Genomic DNA, 15,448 nt, shown 5'->3' on the forward strand with positions numbered 1-15,448 from the left:
CTGGTGTAAAGTTTTTCTTTAAAAGGGTTTTATACAAGAAAATGTTAATATTTACATATTAAGCACACTGAGATATTCCCCAATAACGAAGAAAAAGACAGACTCAACCAAGATTACACAGAATTTGGCTTGCCAAAGTATTCACACCACCTTGAACTTTCCCACATTTTCTCTCCTCTCCGTGGTGAAGCGTCACGCTATGGGGGTCGTTTACGTCAGCAGGGAGAGAAGAGCTGGTCAGAGTTGATGAAGAATAAAGATGAAGCCAAATACAGGGCAGGCGTGGGAAAAAAAAAAAATTGTGTATAAAATAGCTTTTGTATAGAAAGGTAATGAGGAGGGCATATTTGATCAGTTCTGTTTTCTGATAGAATAAAATGGAAGAATCATGCAAGTCATATGGCTGAAATGGTGTGTATGACCTATTTATTTAATTCAATTATGTCTCCAGGTTTTGTTAATTCTGAAAAATCAAAGCGGGCCTCTTTCAACTCTACGGTATATAGTTTCGTGTAGGCTTTGTTGCCCTAGACTACATTTTATGGTCCAAAGGATCGTAAAGGTTGCCGAACCCTGCTTTAGATGAAATGTGCTAGAACGGCCCAGTCAAAGTCCAGAACTAAATGCGATAATCTTCAGCAATATTTTAAAGCTGCTCTTCAGAGATACCGGTCATCCCATCTGACTGAGCTTGAGTCGGGAAATTAGGGGGAATTAAAATCCGTCTCCTATGAGCTTCAGGTGAGGACTACAGCTAAGAGGTGGATGTGCAAAAGTACGGCACAATTTTTTTAATTTTCGTTTTGAAAACCACGTATAAATCTTCCCTCCTTCAACTCTGACGTCTTAGTGCTGCGCGGTCGCATAAAATGAAGTTTGTGGTCGTAACGTGACAAATCTGAGAAGGTTCAAGGTGAGTAAACTTTTGCAACGCGCCGCAGCTGTGAAGGAGAGGGGGGGGAAAAAAAAAAAATGAACGCCCCCGTCTTCCACACTGATCCATCAGTTCATCAGTCCCAGGCGGGGAACCAGCTCTTCCAGGCAACAGGTCAGCCGACGCCGCCGCCAGCGAAGACGTAAGGACATCCGCCCGTAAATCTTGTTTTACGGCGACATCTGGTTGGCCTCCTCGGGCGTGACGTCGCGGGACGTCAACTCGGAGAAGAGCGCCGGCAGCCAGTACTGAGCCTCCCCGCTGGCTTGAGAGTCCAGCCAGGCCAGGCCTTCTTTCAGCAGGTGATCCTGGAAATACGAGGAGTCAGACACGCGCAGCATGAGAACACGCTGGTCCTGGTCCTGGAACTTATATTTATCTCTAAAGACATTTTATTGCACACGGTTCATGCTTTTAGTTTGCAGTGTTAGTTAAGGTGTAGTCTTAGTTTCATTTCTGTTTTGCTTTCCAGTCTGCTGATGAGGACACCAAATCTCTTTTGCTGCTAGATGAAATATAACGATTTCATGAGTAAAAACAAACAAAAAAATCCATAAAAAGAACTTCCAGCATGTGAAAACGTAAGGATTTTAAGTCTTTTTTACACTTGTCATGACTTCACTTCCTTGTCAGATAAATATATCAAAGCTATATCTTGGCCTCTCTAAACAGATTTCAAATCTCATTGTTGTGGTAAAATAAAATAGCGTTCTTTCTCTTGGTAGTCGATCAGCTTCTGGAGCCCTTCTTTAGATTAGAACATGGAAACATTTTTAATCTAGGCCGACTAATGAACCAGATAAGGATCTACAGGACTGGCAGGAAAAGTCTCTATGGACTGAGGTCATGCTTTGAACGGTGAATTTGAACTTTTGCCATCTGGGAGGCGATTTAGGGTGCCTCCAGGCAGAAGGAACAGGTATAAGAACTTCTTTGTGCCATATTCCATTAAACTCCTAAACCAGAGGAAGAATAAATGAACTGGTTTTAGTTTAAATCATTATGATGGTGTTTTTGAATGAGAGGCACCTGGCAGATTATGTAAGTCAAATTCCCGTTTTTACGGACAATAAAGTTTTTATCTGATCTCATCTAATCAAAGTTTCAAGCAAGTAGAAGTCTTTCTAAGGCTTTGCTGGGTAACAGACCTAGATTATGTGATTCTCAAGGGCGAAAGAGTTCCTCACATTTTGCAATCTACTAATAACAAACCTGTGGACAATAACGGCAGAAAATGTTCTATCGTTTTCTTTATCTTAAGACGCGACTGTGACCTGGTGGCTCCAGCGGCCTCGGCCCGGCACTCACCAGCACGTGACACGCCCGCTCCTTCTCCCATTTCAGGCCGCCTTTGATCTCGCTCACAGTGACGTATCCTTTTTTCTACGGAGCGAGACAGAAACAAAAAACGTCACTTTTGCAGCAAACAGACAAAATGTTCCGTTTTTGAATAAGAGGCAACATTTTCCCCCCGGAGGAAATGAGAGACGCAGATCTCAGCTCTTGGTTTGCCGGCCCACCTGGGCTTTAGCGCAGGTGACGGCACACCTGTATAATATGTTACGCAGGTATGAAGAGTCAACTGAGGCGGTATCCGATTGGCGGGTTTTCTTGAACGCCTCTCCAGACATTTCCAGACTCAGAATTGAACGGCGGGACCATCTATCTATTCTGACTTGAGAACAGCCTGTGCACATAAACACCTCAGGCCCTACCAAACCCCATGAAAGCCCCTTGGTTCACAGCAGGTATGCCAATGCACACATGCGTAACGTTTGTAGCGCCTCAGGCTCACCCTTTCCTGGGCATTTCTGCATTCACGTCCAATATTTCATCTAAATGGAACATTTCATTAACAGATTAGTCTTATTTCAAACATCAAATACATTTTCTTGTTGGTTTTGTGTTTTTAGGCGCATCGACTTCATCCGTGGAGCTCCTCTCATTTACAATGGTTGATCGTGCAGAAAGGAAGATCCCAGGTGCGGAGCGTTTATGAGATCTATTTTATTTTTGAGTGAGGGGCGTGTCATGGGAGGTGTCTCATATTCCCGTATATGAGCTTGCTTCCACATCGCTCTGGATGCATAAAGGAAATGTGCTTGGATTAATTAATGACTGTTTCATCCGTCTGGACTCGGTTTAGTACATGTGGTTTTGCTTTATTCAGAAACTGACACGTGGTCCATCAGAAACTGATCTCCTCTTAGCGAACGCTGAAGAAAAGAAAATACCACAATCCCAAAGCGGTCTGATTTTTTTTTTTTTTTTTTTTATGGAATTAAAAAGGCCAGAAAAGATCCATTTCAAGTAGAAATCAGTCAAGAATCACACTACAGCCTGTTTAAAATCTGAAGAGAAAAAAAAAGAAGAAGAATGAAATGAAAACAACTCAACGCTTTGTGTTACCTCGGCAAGCTGCAGAACCACGGTGTGATCCATGTTCAGTTCTGCCGGCACCGACTGCACCAGGTAGGAACCGCCAACGGGAATCATCCCAAAACCGTTCCCCATCACCTTCAGCTTCTTTATGGCTCTGACCAAGTCGTCTCTGCGGAGCACAAGTTCAGCCTTTCAGGAGAAATGCTGCCGGTGGGAAGAAAGGCCGTGTTGCCCCTGGAGGAACTTACTGGCTCACATCCTGGGCATATTTACCCCGGCCCTTCAGCACCCTCTGGTGGAGCTCGTCCAGGGTGATGAGTCCTGACAGGGTAGAGGAATGTCAGTGTAACGTTTTCATTCAATCAGCTGATCTTAATGAACCGGGTCCAGTAGAAGCACTACACAAAAGGTGTTTGTACACCTTAAAACTTTTTTACATTTTCTTCTGTCAGAACCACATTTCCTATATTCCTGGAAAAGTATTTTGTTGCCTTTAACAAACTTTCTTCTAGGATTGTCCCCTGCGCGCCAGTCCAGACGACTCCCTTGTAAGGCGGGGTGAGGACGATGCAGGACATAGAAACAACCGGTGACCGAGAATGTTCTGCAGTGGTCTGCTCAGGAAACCCAGCAGGTCATCATTTTGCTTGAGGTTGTCCAGAGTTTCAGAATAAACTCGAGTCGAGCGCCCGGAACGACAAGCTTTACGCTGAACCGGTCGTACAGATGGAAAAGGCAGGATTTACCCGCACCAAAAGAGCAGTTTAGAAATCAGCTTAAGAAACGACACGCAGGGCAACAAGCTCCGCCATCACGCTGCTACACTCTGCCTCCACTGTCATTCCCTGTTTTCATCACCTTCTTCTCTAAAAGTAGAATGGGAGGCAGATCCTTTAGCTATCAGGCTCCTCTCCTGTGGAACCAACTCCCAGTTTTTGTCTGTAAGGCAGACACCCCGTCTACTTTTAAGACTAATCTTAAAACTTTCCTTTTTGACAAAACTTATAGTCAGAGTGGCTCATGTTACCCTGAGCTACCTCTATAGTTATGCTGCCATAGGCTTAGGCTACTGGAGGACATCAGGGTCTAATTTTTTCACTCTACTGATTTCTACTGTTCTCCAGTTTTGCATTGCATTACATTGAAATGACTGTCGTCATTTCTGCTTTAACTTTCTGTTCTCTCTCTTTTTCTTCATAGTAGGTACACCTGGTCTGGCGTTCTGTTAGCTGTGACATCATCCAGAGAAGACGGCTCACCCGCTACTACCATCTAATGTAGAACAGATTACTAGATCAATGTGTGCTTCTGTGCTTTTTTGTTTCTCTTGTTGTGTCTCTGCTCTGTCTTCTGTAACCCCAGTCGGTCGAGGCAGATGACCGTTCATACTGGCCTCTAGGTGGACAGCCACACCTCTGGTTCTCCATAAGATGTCCGTGCAACATGTCTCAGATTTTCATTTGCAACAGTGCAATACTTCGTGTCGATCTATATCATAAAATAACAATAATTGCATTTAAAGTTGCAGTAAAAAGTGACAAAATGTAAAAAATAAATGAAAAAGGTTGAAGGGGTATGAGTTGCTTTGTGAAGCGCTGTAGCTGACATGTAGCTAGTTTGTAAAGACTGAGCTGAGGTGTAACGTTAAAGCTAGGCAGAACAATGAGAACGCCTCATCTTTGAAAAGTCAGACTCAAACCTCCGTTCCTGTGTTTCAGGGCGAGGCACACTTCAATGATCTGGACGCCCAGCTCATAGTAGAAATCGCCCACGCCGAGCATCTCAGACCAGAAGCCTTTGCCAGCTGCGGGAGAGAAGGAGACATTTCAAAGCGTCAGCTGAAGCTTTCGCGCGAAGACAGCGAGGGAAACACGCCGAGAAGAGTCAGGGTGTCCTTACAGGCCAGCGGGTCGACGCCGATGGTGGCACACATCTCCTGGAACTGGACCCTGAACTGCGGGTTCTTTCGGATCTCCTGCTTGTGCTTGCTGGCAAACTCCTCCAGGTTGGATTTGAACGTTTCCAGCTGCTTTGACATCTGGCCCCAAAAAACAAAACAAAACAAAACAAACAAAAAAAACATGTTTGTAGGTGCAACACAACACTGTGGAAATGAGCATTTAAATTCAGAATGGGTTTGAACGAGCTCACCTGAACTATCTGGTCCTCCGCAAGTACAGTTCCTCTTTCTTTGTATTTGGCCTAAAGAAAGAAACAGATTAGGCACACGGGCTCTGGAAATCCTACAAATACAGACATTTATGTAACATAGCAGGTAATCCTAGGCGAATTATCTATAAAACAACCAGAAGTTTAGATTCTATAAGTTAATTATGAATAACAGCTTCCAACGCTTCTGTTTAGTTTTGATTGCTGTGTGGGTTCAATAAATTAGAATTTCTTTGTGATGTAAGTGCAGAAATACACAAAACCTTCTGTCGTCTTCCATCACTGGATTTATTTATTTATTTTTTTTAATCGCATTTCTCCATCACGTCAGATAATTCATGTCCATCACTCCAGAATTTAATAAAGCATTGGACAATTTAAAAAGCTTCCAATGCCAGGAGGAGGAACAAAATTAGTTTTGGTCAAGGCTGAATTACGACGCAGGCGAATGTTTTCTCTCCTTTTAAAAGACATAAATGATAACCGGCCTTCGCAAAACTGGAAATCTACTTTCCGCCTTCTGTGGAGTTAATTAATTTTTGCCATCTGATACATTTTACACTTTTAAGTACCTTCCCAATAGGAGGTTCTACCTGTGAAGGAGCCGAGGTTAAATTGAGATCAAGAGGGGGTGAATGTGCCGAAATCATTGCCTTCTTTTGCAATTGTTACCTTAAAAGAAAACTGTGCCTCAACGCAGGAAACTGCATCTAACAATATTGCAGCAGAAAAACAGTTGTTTTTTTTCTGGATCCTCCAGAACGTTGAGGTTGAATAGTTCTGCTGCTGTGAAGATGGCCAAGTAATCCAAGCAAGTCCAGTAATGATCAAAAGACCATGTTCTTCTGATGAGTTAGCAGTGGAAACCTGTCGCCACCACAGCAGAGCTTACTCAACACTGGCAGCTGTGAGTTTATCTACTCACATGGTGTTATGCCTCTGTGATGCCACCACCATGTTTCATGGTGTGGACGGGTTGTACATGGAAATGTGCTTTGGTGATCACCAAAATGCTAACAAAACGTATCAGTCAAAAGCAAATCTTTTAGTCATGACTGAACTTGCTTGTTTAAATCCAGGCGGTTCCTTTTCTGTTGAGGAAAAACAGCTTTTATCATAAATAATGTTTTGGGTTTAGGAGCCCTGATCTGAGGGCAGTCGATTTTTTTCAGTGAGATTTTCTCTTCTCTTGTGAACATTTCACGTTGAGCTGCAACTCATTAGTTCTCTAAAGCACAGGTTCTGGTTTCATTGCTAGTCACCGTAAAAATTGTTTTGAGATTATTTTTGAGACGTTGTCACGTTCACTTGTACACCTTCATGTGAGATTCGCCATCTTAAACCTATTCAAGACTTTTCGCTACCTTTACAAAACCATGCTTAGGAGTCCCTAAATCGTTGCAGAGACTTTCAAATAGCATAAACAAAACAAAACAAAACCGCTGTAAACTTACCTCTGCTAGCTTCTTTTTGGCGATCGCCCCAGCCCCAACACCTCTGCGATGCATTCTGTCGAGATCTGGCCCAAATTATCGATGTAACGATCTAAACATCAGGACATTTGAACACCTGAACAGGTCTGATCTGTCTTTTGTGTAGTAAAGTACAAGGAAGGTCTGCAGACCCTAAAGTGACGCTCCGCCGGAAACCTGTTACTTCCGCTTCCGCTGGCTGGCAAGCTGCTACCGGAAATACGTAACCTCTACTGCCAAATGTTTGTGGACTTTTATTAAAAATAAAAAACAAATGATTGTGTACATTTATAAAAAAACAATAATCATTTACAATTTAATTTTGACATTATAATTTGTCTGATCTTTAAAGCCCATAGATATTGTATTTATGTTTATATATTGTTCTCGAGAGAGCTGCAGATATCTGTAGTTAGTTTGTTTTTGCAATTGTTACTAATATTATATGTTTATGGAATGGAATAACTTATTCGAACAGTTAAAGAATATGACCAGCAGAAAGCACCAAAGCACAAGTAAGTTATATCATTTTAAATGACATTTCTATAAATATAACTAACTTAATAACCATGATATTTCGTCAAAGATCCACCTTTTTTCTTAATAGATTAGCTCTCTATTTTATATTTACTCAGCCTTACTTTGATTTTATTTGTTTGATGATCTGAGACATAGCTGTGAAAAAAAAGAAAAAAGAAAAAAGACATGCAAAACGGAAGACATACTTTTTCTTCTATTTTGGTTAAATATCACATACATACTTTACAATTCTGCGACTTCAACCTTTACCTTTTGTTTTGTAAATTACACCAAACAAAATTTTAAAATTATTCAGCTTTCTGTAATAAAAGCACTTATTGAACTTTTTTCAACATGTAATAGCAATCTTTTCACATTTGTCGCTACCCTTATATTCATTATGTGGTATAAAATGGGCTACTTTTAAGTGCATTTCAGAGATTCGCCATGCTGTGTCAAAATCACTGGATCTAGTCAAAAAAAGGGAAGAAAAACTATGTAACAGCATTGCGTCATAGTTTTAATAATGCAGCAAAAAAACTGTAGTGGAGGATGCTAACGCCCCCTGTTGGCGGACTTCTGAATGAACCCCCCAAAACACAAGAAATGGCCATCCAACAGTTTACGCATGCGCAGTAGTCGGCGTTTTAAAACAAGTCTTGAGGAGGGAACATGAAGACACTCTGAAGTCTCACTCGAGCTGTGGTCGAGGTAAGGTTGAAACCAGCCACAACCTGTTAATAAAAGCCGCTCCGGGTGAGCACCGGGCGTCACAACCCGGTCGTTTCGCGCTCTTCGCCCCCCGGTAGACGCGTTCGCTTGTGTAAAAGCTGCCGGCTAACGTTAGCCAAGCTAGCTGGCTGTTATTGTTTTTCATGAGAACCAAAATGGAGGAGCTGGCTGCTGCTGCCTGTGTCCTCCAGAGCCACTCCCGAGTCCTTGTTGGAAGCCCCCCCGCTGTAAAATGTCTGCCCGGCTGCAGAAATGAGAGCTTATATTCCGCCTGAAGGAAATAGCTCGTTTCCGCCTTGGTTGTATCGCTGTCCTAATACAGCTAAGCGTGAATTTCAAACCTGGTATGAGATTTTTTTTTTTTTTTTTTTTTTTTTAAGAGGATGCAGACTTTAACCTGCCAATATTCTTTGACTGAATATTCGCTTGTAGATTTACATGTTTCCCTCCTGACTTGCACTAAGCAGACCATCGGGTTTAACAAACAGCAGTGTTGACTTATTATGTGCGTTTCTCCCTCTTTTTGTTGTTGTTGTTGTTGCAGCGGCTGCGTCCACATGGGGAGTCGGTGTGGCGCCGCAGGATGAAGAAGTGGTCGTGTTGTTCGCCATGACTCTGAGATCCAAACAGTTTCCACAACCGGGATTCAAACGTAAAGGTGACACGGAAGACTTCGGGGTCAACACGGTGAGCCCCGTGAGCGTCAAGAGCGAGCCCTGCGACTTGGCCGTGGACGCTCAGGACGCGCGCCGGGGCCAGATCCCAAGCAGATCCAAGGACTTAGACCGGACTTTCATGACCAGCAAAGTTGCCCTCGCCGCCACAGCTCCAGAAACGCTTCGCGGGGACAAACCGGCGGGGATAACGTCCCCTGTCAGACCAATGGGGGGTGAGGGAACCCCGGTGAAAGGTAAACCCCTCTCCGTTGACAGCATGGATAACCCACAGATGGCGGTGAACAATAACCCCAAGGACGCCGGTGCCGACGACGGCGCAAAGGGGGTCGTCCCCGGGGTCCTGGGCACCGCTTCCATCGAGCTCTCGTCTGAAGGGAAGTGGAGGAACATCAGGAAGACCCCGGCGAGTCCTCACGCGCAGGCCAACTGCCTCCGACAGATCCTCCTCCTGCAGCTGGACCTCATAGAGCAGCAGCAGCAACAGCTGCAGACCAAGGACAAGGAGATCGACGAGCTCAAGAACGACAAGGAGACGGTGCGTGAAATTGAGCTGCTGTTTTTATCCGCTTCGATATCCCGTCGTATGTCCAGTTCAGCTGTACAGGACTGTCTCAGAAAATTAGAATATTGTGATAAAGTTCTTTATTTTCTGTAATGCAATTAAAAAACATAAAAATGTCATACATTCTGGATTCATTACAAATCAACTGAAATATCGCAAGTCTTTTATTGTTTTAATATCGCTGATTATGGCTTACAGCTTAAGAAACCCAAAATATCCTATCTCAAAATATTAGAATATCGTGAAAAAGTATACTAGTAGGCTATTCAACTAATCACTTGAATCGTCTAATTAACTCGAAACACTGCAGGGTTTCCTGAGCCTTGAAAAACACTCAGCTTGGTTCAGTAAACTAAATCACAAGTATGGTAGTGGTTAAGAGACGACATAAGATTCTCACAGTAACTGGTGTACTGACCATGGCATTACTGTCCTTGATTGGCCTGCCAATTCCCCTGACCTGAACCCCATAGAGAATTTGTGGGGTATTGTGAAGAAGAAGCTGAAAGACACTAGAGCCAACAATGCAAATGAGCTAAAGGTCGCTATTGAAGCATCCTGGGCATCCATAACACCTCAGCAACGCCACAGGCTGATTGCCTCCATGCCACGCCGCATTGATGCAGTAATCTGTGCAAAAGGATTCCCAGCCAAGTACTGAGTGCATTAATGGACATTTTCAAATGTTTGATTTTGTTTTGCTGTTATAATTTTTTTTTTTTTACTTGGTCTGAGGAAATATTCTAATATTTTGAGATAGGATTTTTGAGTTTTCTTCAGCTGTACGCCATAATCAGCGATATTAAAACAATAAAAGGCTTGCGATATTTCAGTTGATTTGTAACGAATCCAGAATGTATGACATTTCATGTTTTTTTTTTTTTTTTAATTGCACTACAGAAAATAAAGAACTTTATCACAATATTCTAATTTTCTGAGACAGTCCTGTATGTCTTTTTTATTTTTTTCTCCGTTCTTCCTGCAGTTGCTCGCCCGCATTGAGCGCATGGAGCGTCGCCTCCAGCTCACACGGAAGGACACCCCCCGGGATAAGCGCCTGTTTCAGCCCCTGGAGCCGTGGACTCCCGACAAAGAGGACATGTGGGACCTGGACGTCGAGGAGAGTCCTCAGCCCAACGCCGCCACTCCTCTCCCGTTCAGCCGGGGTGGCAAAGGTCAAAAAAGGTAAACTAAACGGCCACAGACAAAAAAAGAGTCTTTTTTTTTTTTTTTCCCGCTGCGTGTTGAGATCTCCGCTCCTCTGCGCGTTACAGGAAGTCTTGCTTCGGCGACGCAAAGGTTCAGAAGCCCCGGGGCAAAAGCGCAAAGCTCAGCCCCCAGAAGTGTGAGCCGGAGCCCGGCTCCCCCAGCCAAAGAGAGCTGCGCAGTAAGGAGACCCCAGAGAAGTCTGCGCCAGCCAGGTCTGGTGCAGAAAGGGACGCTTTGCTCCCCTGCAAAGAGGAGCCCGAGTTGAGCTGCCAGATGGAGGATCTGCCCTTCATGTCAACCACAGAGATGTATCTGTGTTGCTGGAACCAGCCTCCTCTGTCCCCTCTCCGTGAGACTTCCCCTAAAAAGGAGGAAGAGGTGGCCAGTGAGTGGACTCCTCATGTAGTACATGATATGCTGATTGTTTGTAAGCCTAACCTAAATCCCAACTTCAATCACTTTTAGCAATCCAATCTGCTGAACGCACAACCTATGAATAACTCCCGTACCCCCTTTTATTTTTTTTTTCTCTTTAGTTCCCTCTTGGAGGGAAAACCACATTGAGCCTTTGGACGAGGACGGCTGTAATCTCCCTGAGGTGAGGGGAAAGCAGGAACTTTTAAACGCTCTCTTCTTAGATCTGGACATGTTTCAGCCTTCGATTAAAACTCTGTGCTCTCTTCAAGCCGCTGGATGACGGCGCCTTTCAGAAACGCCACGCGAAGCTGGAGCTGGACGAGAAGAGGAGGAAAAGGTATTCTCGCTATTTGGTGGTTGGAGTCTATCATTTAGTCCTTTCAATCAAGCAAACCGTCTCTATCTCGTTTATTTATTTATTTATTTTTATAAAACTTGTCCTCCTGCAGTTTGGATATTTTGAGTTTGCAGTTTTTTTTCCGTGTCTTTAGATGGGATATCCAGCGAATCAGAGAGCAGCGCATGTTCCAGCGTCTGCAGCAGCGCATGAACAGGAAGAAGATCGTCCAGGAGACCGAGCCCGAGCTGTCGTCCTTCTACCCCGACACCGAAGACGGTACCGGCACAGAAATTAATTTATTAATGCTCAGGGTGGCCTTTGGATTTATTTGAGATCTTTTAAACATAATTCCTCTGTTCCTTCTAGTTGAGGCTATAGTGATCACTCCGTTCTTACCTGTGGTGGCGTTTGGTCGGCCGCTACCCAGACTCTCCCAGCAGTAAGTCAGCGTTTTTTGTTCTGTTTTTCCTCCCTTTTTAATTCTCTCCCTTAGTTTGTACGCCTGTTTAAAACGTAACAGTTGTTTGTTAAGATGTGGCTTAAAGTCTATTACCAATCAAGAGATATATGAAATATGTATCATTTGCTTTAAAACATGGCAGTAAGATCACAAAGACCGTATCTTATTTACATATTCACTGCTGTTGTTTCTCTAATAAGCTAAGTAGAGAGACATTGAGGGCAGTCGTTAACGTTTTAGTTTTGCCTGCTGTTATTTTTAAAGAGCAGCGTTAAGACAATGCAAGCAGCATTTTAACTTTAGTTTTTCTTAAATGTTTTTCTTATATTTTTTTAGATATTAATTTTCTATGTTTTCAGGAAGCAGTCAGGAATCCTAGAACACTTTAGTTTTATTTAGTTATTTTGCATCATTTAATATTTGATTAGCAGGGATATGTTTTACGTCTTTTATCTTTATTCTTACTTATTGTATATCTTATAGATTTTTTTTTGATTTTTTTTTTAGATATATTATTTTCTTAATATCAGGAATCACAACGTTATTGTTTTTATTTTATTGTATTTTTTTTTTTTTTATGAGCTAAGTTAAAAACACGGACAGTATTTTTTTTTTTTTTTTTTTTTATGATTTTTAAACTTTTTTTGAAATTATCATTTCTATTTATGTTATGTGATTTAATTGAATTGGAACAGAACATTTAATTTTTACCAATTACTTTTTTTATGTGGTACTTGGTTGAATAATTTCTTAAATTGATTATTTTTTAGTATTATTATTTATTAATTTCTGAAATTGATTTATTTAATCTTTGTTAAATGTGTTTGTTAATTGTCTGAAATAAATTCCTTCATCATCACCATCATAATCATTTAGAAAATCATCTTTTTTCTTTTTGTATTTTTCCATTATTTATTCAGAATAAAAGGCGAAATTGACAATTTGAAGCTTGACTTTAAAATGAAACTGCTTTAAATTGGAGGATTTATCACTTTATGAAGTTAAAGCAAATCCCTTTTTACTCTCCATCTTTCCCTGTGCGAGAAAAGAGAAAAAAACATTCCTTGTTTTGTTTTTTTTTTATTTTTATTTTTTTCTTAAGTATAAAATGAAAATCTGACTGGATGGATTTCCCCCTCCAGGAACTTCGAGCTGCCCTGGCTGGACGAACGAAGCCGATGCCGCATCGAGGTGCCCAAGAAACACACGCCTCACCGAACCTGTCGGAAGTGAACGCCAGACCGCGGTGACAGCAGGGCGCTGGTCCTCCACGCCTGAACTAAAAAAAAAAAATAGAAAAACAGCTTACAGTTCAGGGTGGGGCAGCCAGTCGGTCGGGGTGTGAGCAACTGCTGTCGTTTTTCAGTCTGTGGGGGCATGAAACCACAGAGCAGCTAATGTCCTGCAGGAAACAGAGGAAAAAAAAACGAGGCAGGTATAAAGTCAACATCTTCGCAGTCGTCCATCCAGGAGTTCAGAGCATGTTTTTGTTCAAGCCGCAAGAAATCTGTTCTTACCGCTCACGGTCGGCGTTTCAGTCCGTTTTAACGCGTAATGTTCTGACGAGGCGGAAGCATGTTGGGGCGAAATATTTGTCATCCCTTTACGCCAAGAGGAGCTTAAATTCTTCATCACAAGCTATACAGCCACGTTGTTCTTGCCGTGCGTAGCTTTCCTCCTCGCCTAAGCGTGGGAGGAGGAGGAGGAGGAGGGGGGAGGAAGAGTCGAAACTCGACTGTACCGTGCTGTGTGTTGCTCTTATTGTTTGCACAGAACCTTAATAAGATTTTATCAATGTTAACTGTGATACGAGAGTTTTGAACCAGCATGACCGCATATATTTAAAAAAAAAAAAAAAAAACAATCTCAGTACTCTAGCCAGTTCAGCGCCCAGGAACGGGTTGTTTTGTTGGAGAGGTTTCGCTCATTAGAATAAAAGATGTGGGAGACGACACGCTTGGCTTTAAACTCGGAAATCTCTTCCCTGTTTTTTTTGTTTTTTTGTTGTTTTTTTTCATGTGAGCTGCATGGACTGTTTACCTGTTGCAAAAAGAAGACGGCAGCATGGCTACAGCTCAAGAAGATCATTTTCTTCTCGCTCGGTTACTAAAACTACTACACAAAAAAAAAGAGGCATATTCTCGGAAATATGATTGAAAAGCCGAATTCTTTACTGCTTTGTTTAGTAAAAGCTTCGCAGCCTGGACGGCGTCTGCCTACAGGAAATCTGTTCCTTTTTTTTTCCAAACCTTCAGACTCGCTTGCGTTCAGTGAATATTAGGCAGGTTATGTGCATGCATTGCTCTCCTCGTTCGGAGACGTTTTAGTTGATTTAAAAAGCTTTCCGCTGTAGTTCTAGCAACCTGTACGCTTTTAAACGCGCCGGCCGATTCCCGCTCTGAGCTAATCTCACTCCATCACAACCATAGATCTCCGCAGGCGTTCGCTTGACCTGTGTGGAAATAAAAAAAAAAAAATGCTTTGAAAGTTTTTCTTTTTGTTGTTTGTTTTTCCCCTTCACTGTACATAGCTGTCAGAAACAAATGTACATAAAACACGGCTGTTATTTTTTTATTATTTAATGTTGGAAGTGTTCAGTACATTCAATATTGTTCTATGATTGTATGTTGACAAATTGACAGTTTTGAAATTTAATTTTTTGGAATAAAATGAATGTCTATGACACATATTTGTCTTTTTTTTTTTTTTTATGTGTGTAGTGTTTTCTCATTATTGGCTCTATCCCTGCCCATTTTTTTTCACTTCCTGCTTAATTTCTGGAGGGCTGGCGCTTTGCGTAGAGGTCAGAGACAATCAGGACGAAAAAAACCAGGCAAACGTTTTACAAATGTCTCCCATTTCTTTACTCTTTCATTTTAAACAGCCAGAATTTCTTGTAACCCGTTTTAAAGTGGTCCCGATAAACAGTTCTTCATTCTTTCTGATGGTCTTTCAGGGTTTTCCTTTTGCTTTAGCTTTAGTCCTTTTGGTGCAGTGCCTAAACATGTTCGTATCAGTGTATTTGTTTGCTGAGGGGCTTAATTAACTCTGAGATGTGAATTATTCAGGCAAAAAAGAAAAAGAAGGAAACTAAAGGGAGTAACCAGTGTTGTATCTGCATTAAAAAAAAAAGGAACAAACTCATTTTAAATAGGATCTTTCCAGGGTCCCTCCACATATATCTGCGTTCATGTGTTCATTTCTAACTTTCTTACACTCAATTTTTCTGAGTTCGGGTGGCTAAACCTTTTCACAAACGCAGAGGTTCAGAGTTCCTACGCAGCATGGAAAAGGAGGAATCTGTCATCTATGGTATATGCCAGGTCTTAGGGAAAAGAACACAATTGAAAAATGTTCATATTTTCAGACTTAATTCCCTCTCACATTGTCAAATGTTGTTCTTCCTTCCATCTTGCCTTATTGTGTCCTCATTTCTTCCTCCTTCCTTCACTTCCTTTCTTTGTTTTTCCTTTCCTTCCTTGTGTCTTTACCCTCTGTCCTCCTATCTTTTGCTTTACCATCCTTCAGGTCTATCCTTTCTTTCCAGTGCTGTCTTCTTCCATCAGTTGTGTCCT

The 15,448-nt window shown here is 42.1% G+C and overlaps 2 protein-coding genes across 4 annotated transcripts; one reads left to right on the forward strand and one right to left on the reverse strand.

Moving 5' to 3' along the window:
- Position 1: 1 nt before the first annotated feature.
- On the reverse strand, positions 2-7,163 carry snf8 (SNF8 subunit of ESCRT-II). Its single transcript, XM_012876999.3, has 8 exons — positions 6,940-7,163; positions 5,468-5,518; positions 5,216-5,354; positions 5,016-5,120; positions 3,565-3,637; positions 3,344-3,485; positions 2,243-2,317; positions 2-1,242 (listed from the first exon to the last, which is right to left on the reverse strand). Exons 1-8 carry the CDS (start codon positions 6,991-6,993, stop codon positions 1,105-1,107), a joined length of 777 nt encoding a protein of 258 aa, XP_012732453.1. The 5' UTR covers positions 6,994-7,163; the 3' UTR covers positions 2-1,104.
- A 909-nt stretch (positions 7,164-8,072) lies between these two features.
- Positions 8,073-13,992, forward strand: msl1b (MSL complex subunit 1b). Of its 3 annotated transcripts, none has more exons than XM_012876998.3 (9): positions 8,073-8,187; positions 8,753-9,420; positions 10,433-10,632; positions 10,722-11,083; positions 11,193-11,254; positions 11,343-11,410; positions 11,565-11,689; positions 11,780-11,852; positions 13,016-13,992. In XM_012876998.3, the coding sequence occupies exons 2-9, from the start codon at positions 8,818-8,820 to the stop codon at positions 13,104-13,106; spliced, it is 1,584 nt and encodes a 527-aa protein (XP_012732452.3). In that variant the 5' UTR covers positions 8,073-8,187; positions 8,753-8,817; the 3' UTR covers positions 13,107-13,992. The 3 variants fall into 3 exon arrangements, with proteins under 3 accessions (XP_012732452.3, XP_012732451.1, XP_012732450.1); XM_012876997.3 differs by having other exon boundaries at positions 10,722-11,041; XM_012876996.3 differs by lacking the exon at positions 8,073-8,187 and adding an exon at positions 8,289-8,552.
- The last annotated feature ends 1,456 nt before the right edge of the window (positions 13,993-15,448 follow it).

The sequence above is a fragment of the Fundulus heteroclitus genome, chromosome 10 (assembly GCF_011125445.2).
Source record: "Fundulus heteroclitus isolate FHET01 chromosome 10, MU-UCD_Fhet_4.1, whole genome shotgun sequence".
Taxonomy (NCBI): Eukaryota; Metazoa; Chordata; class Actinopteri; order Cyprinodontiformes; family Fundulidae; genus Fundulus; species Fundulus heteroclitus.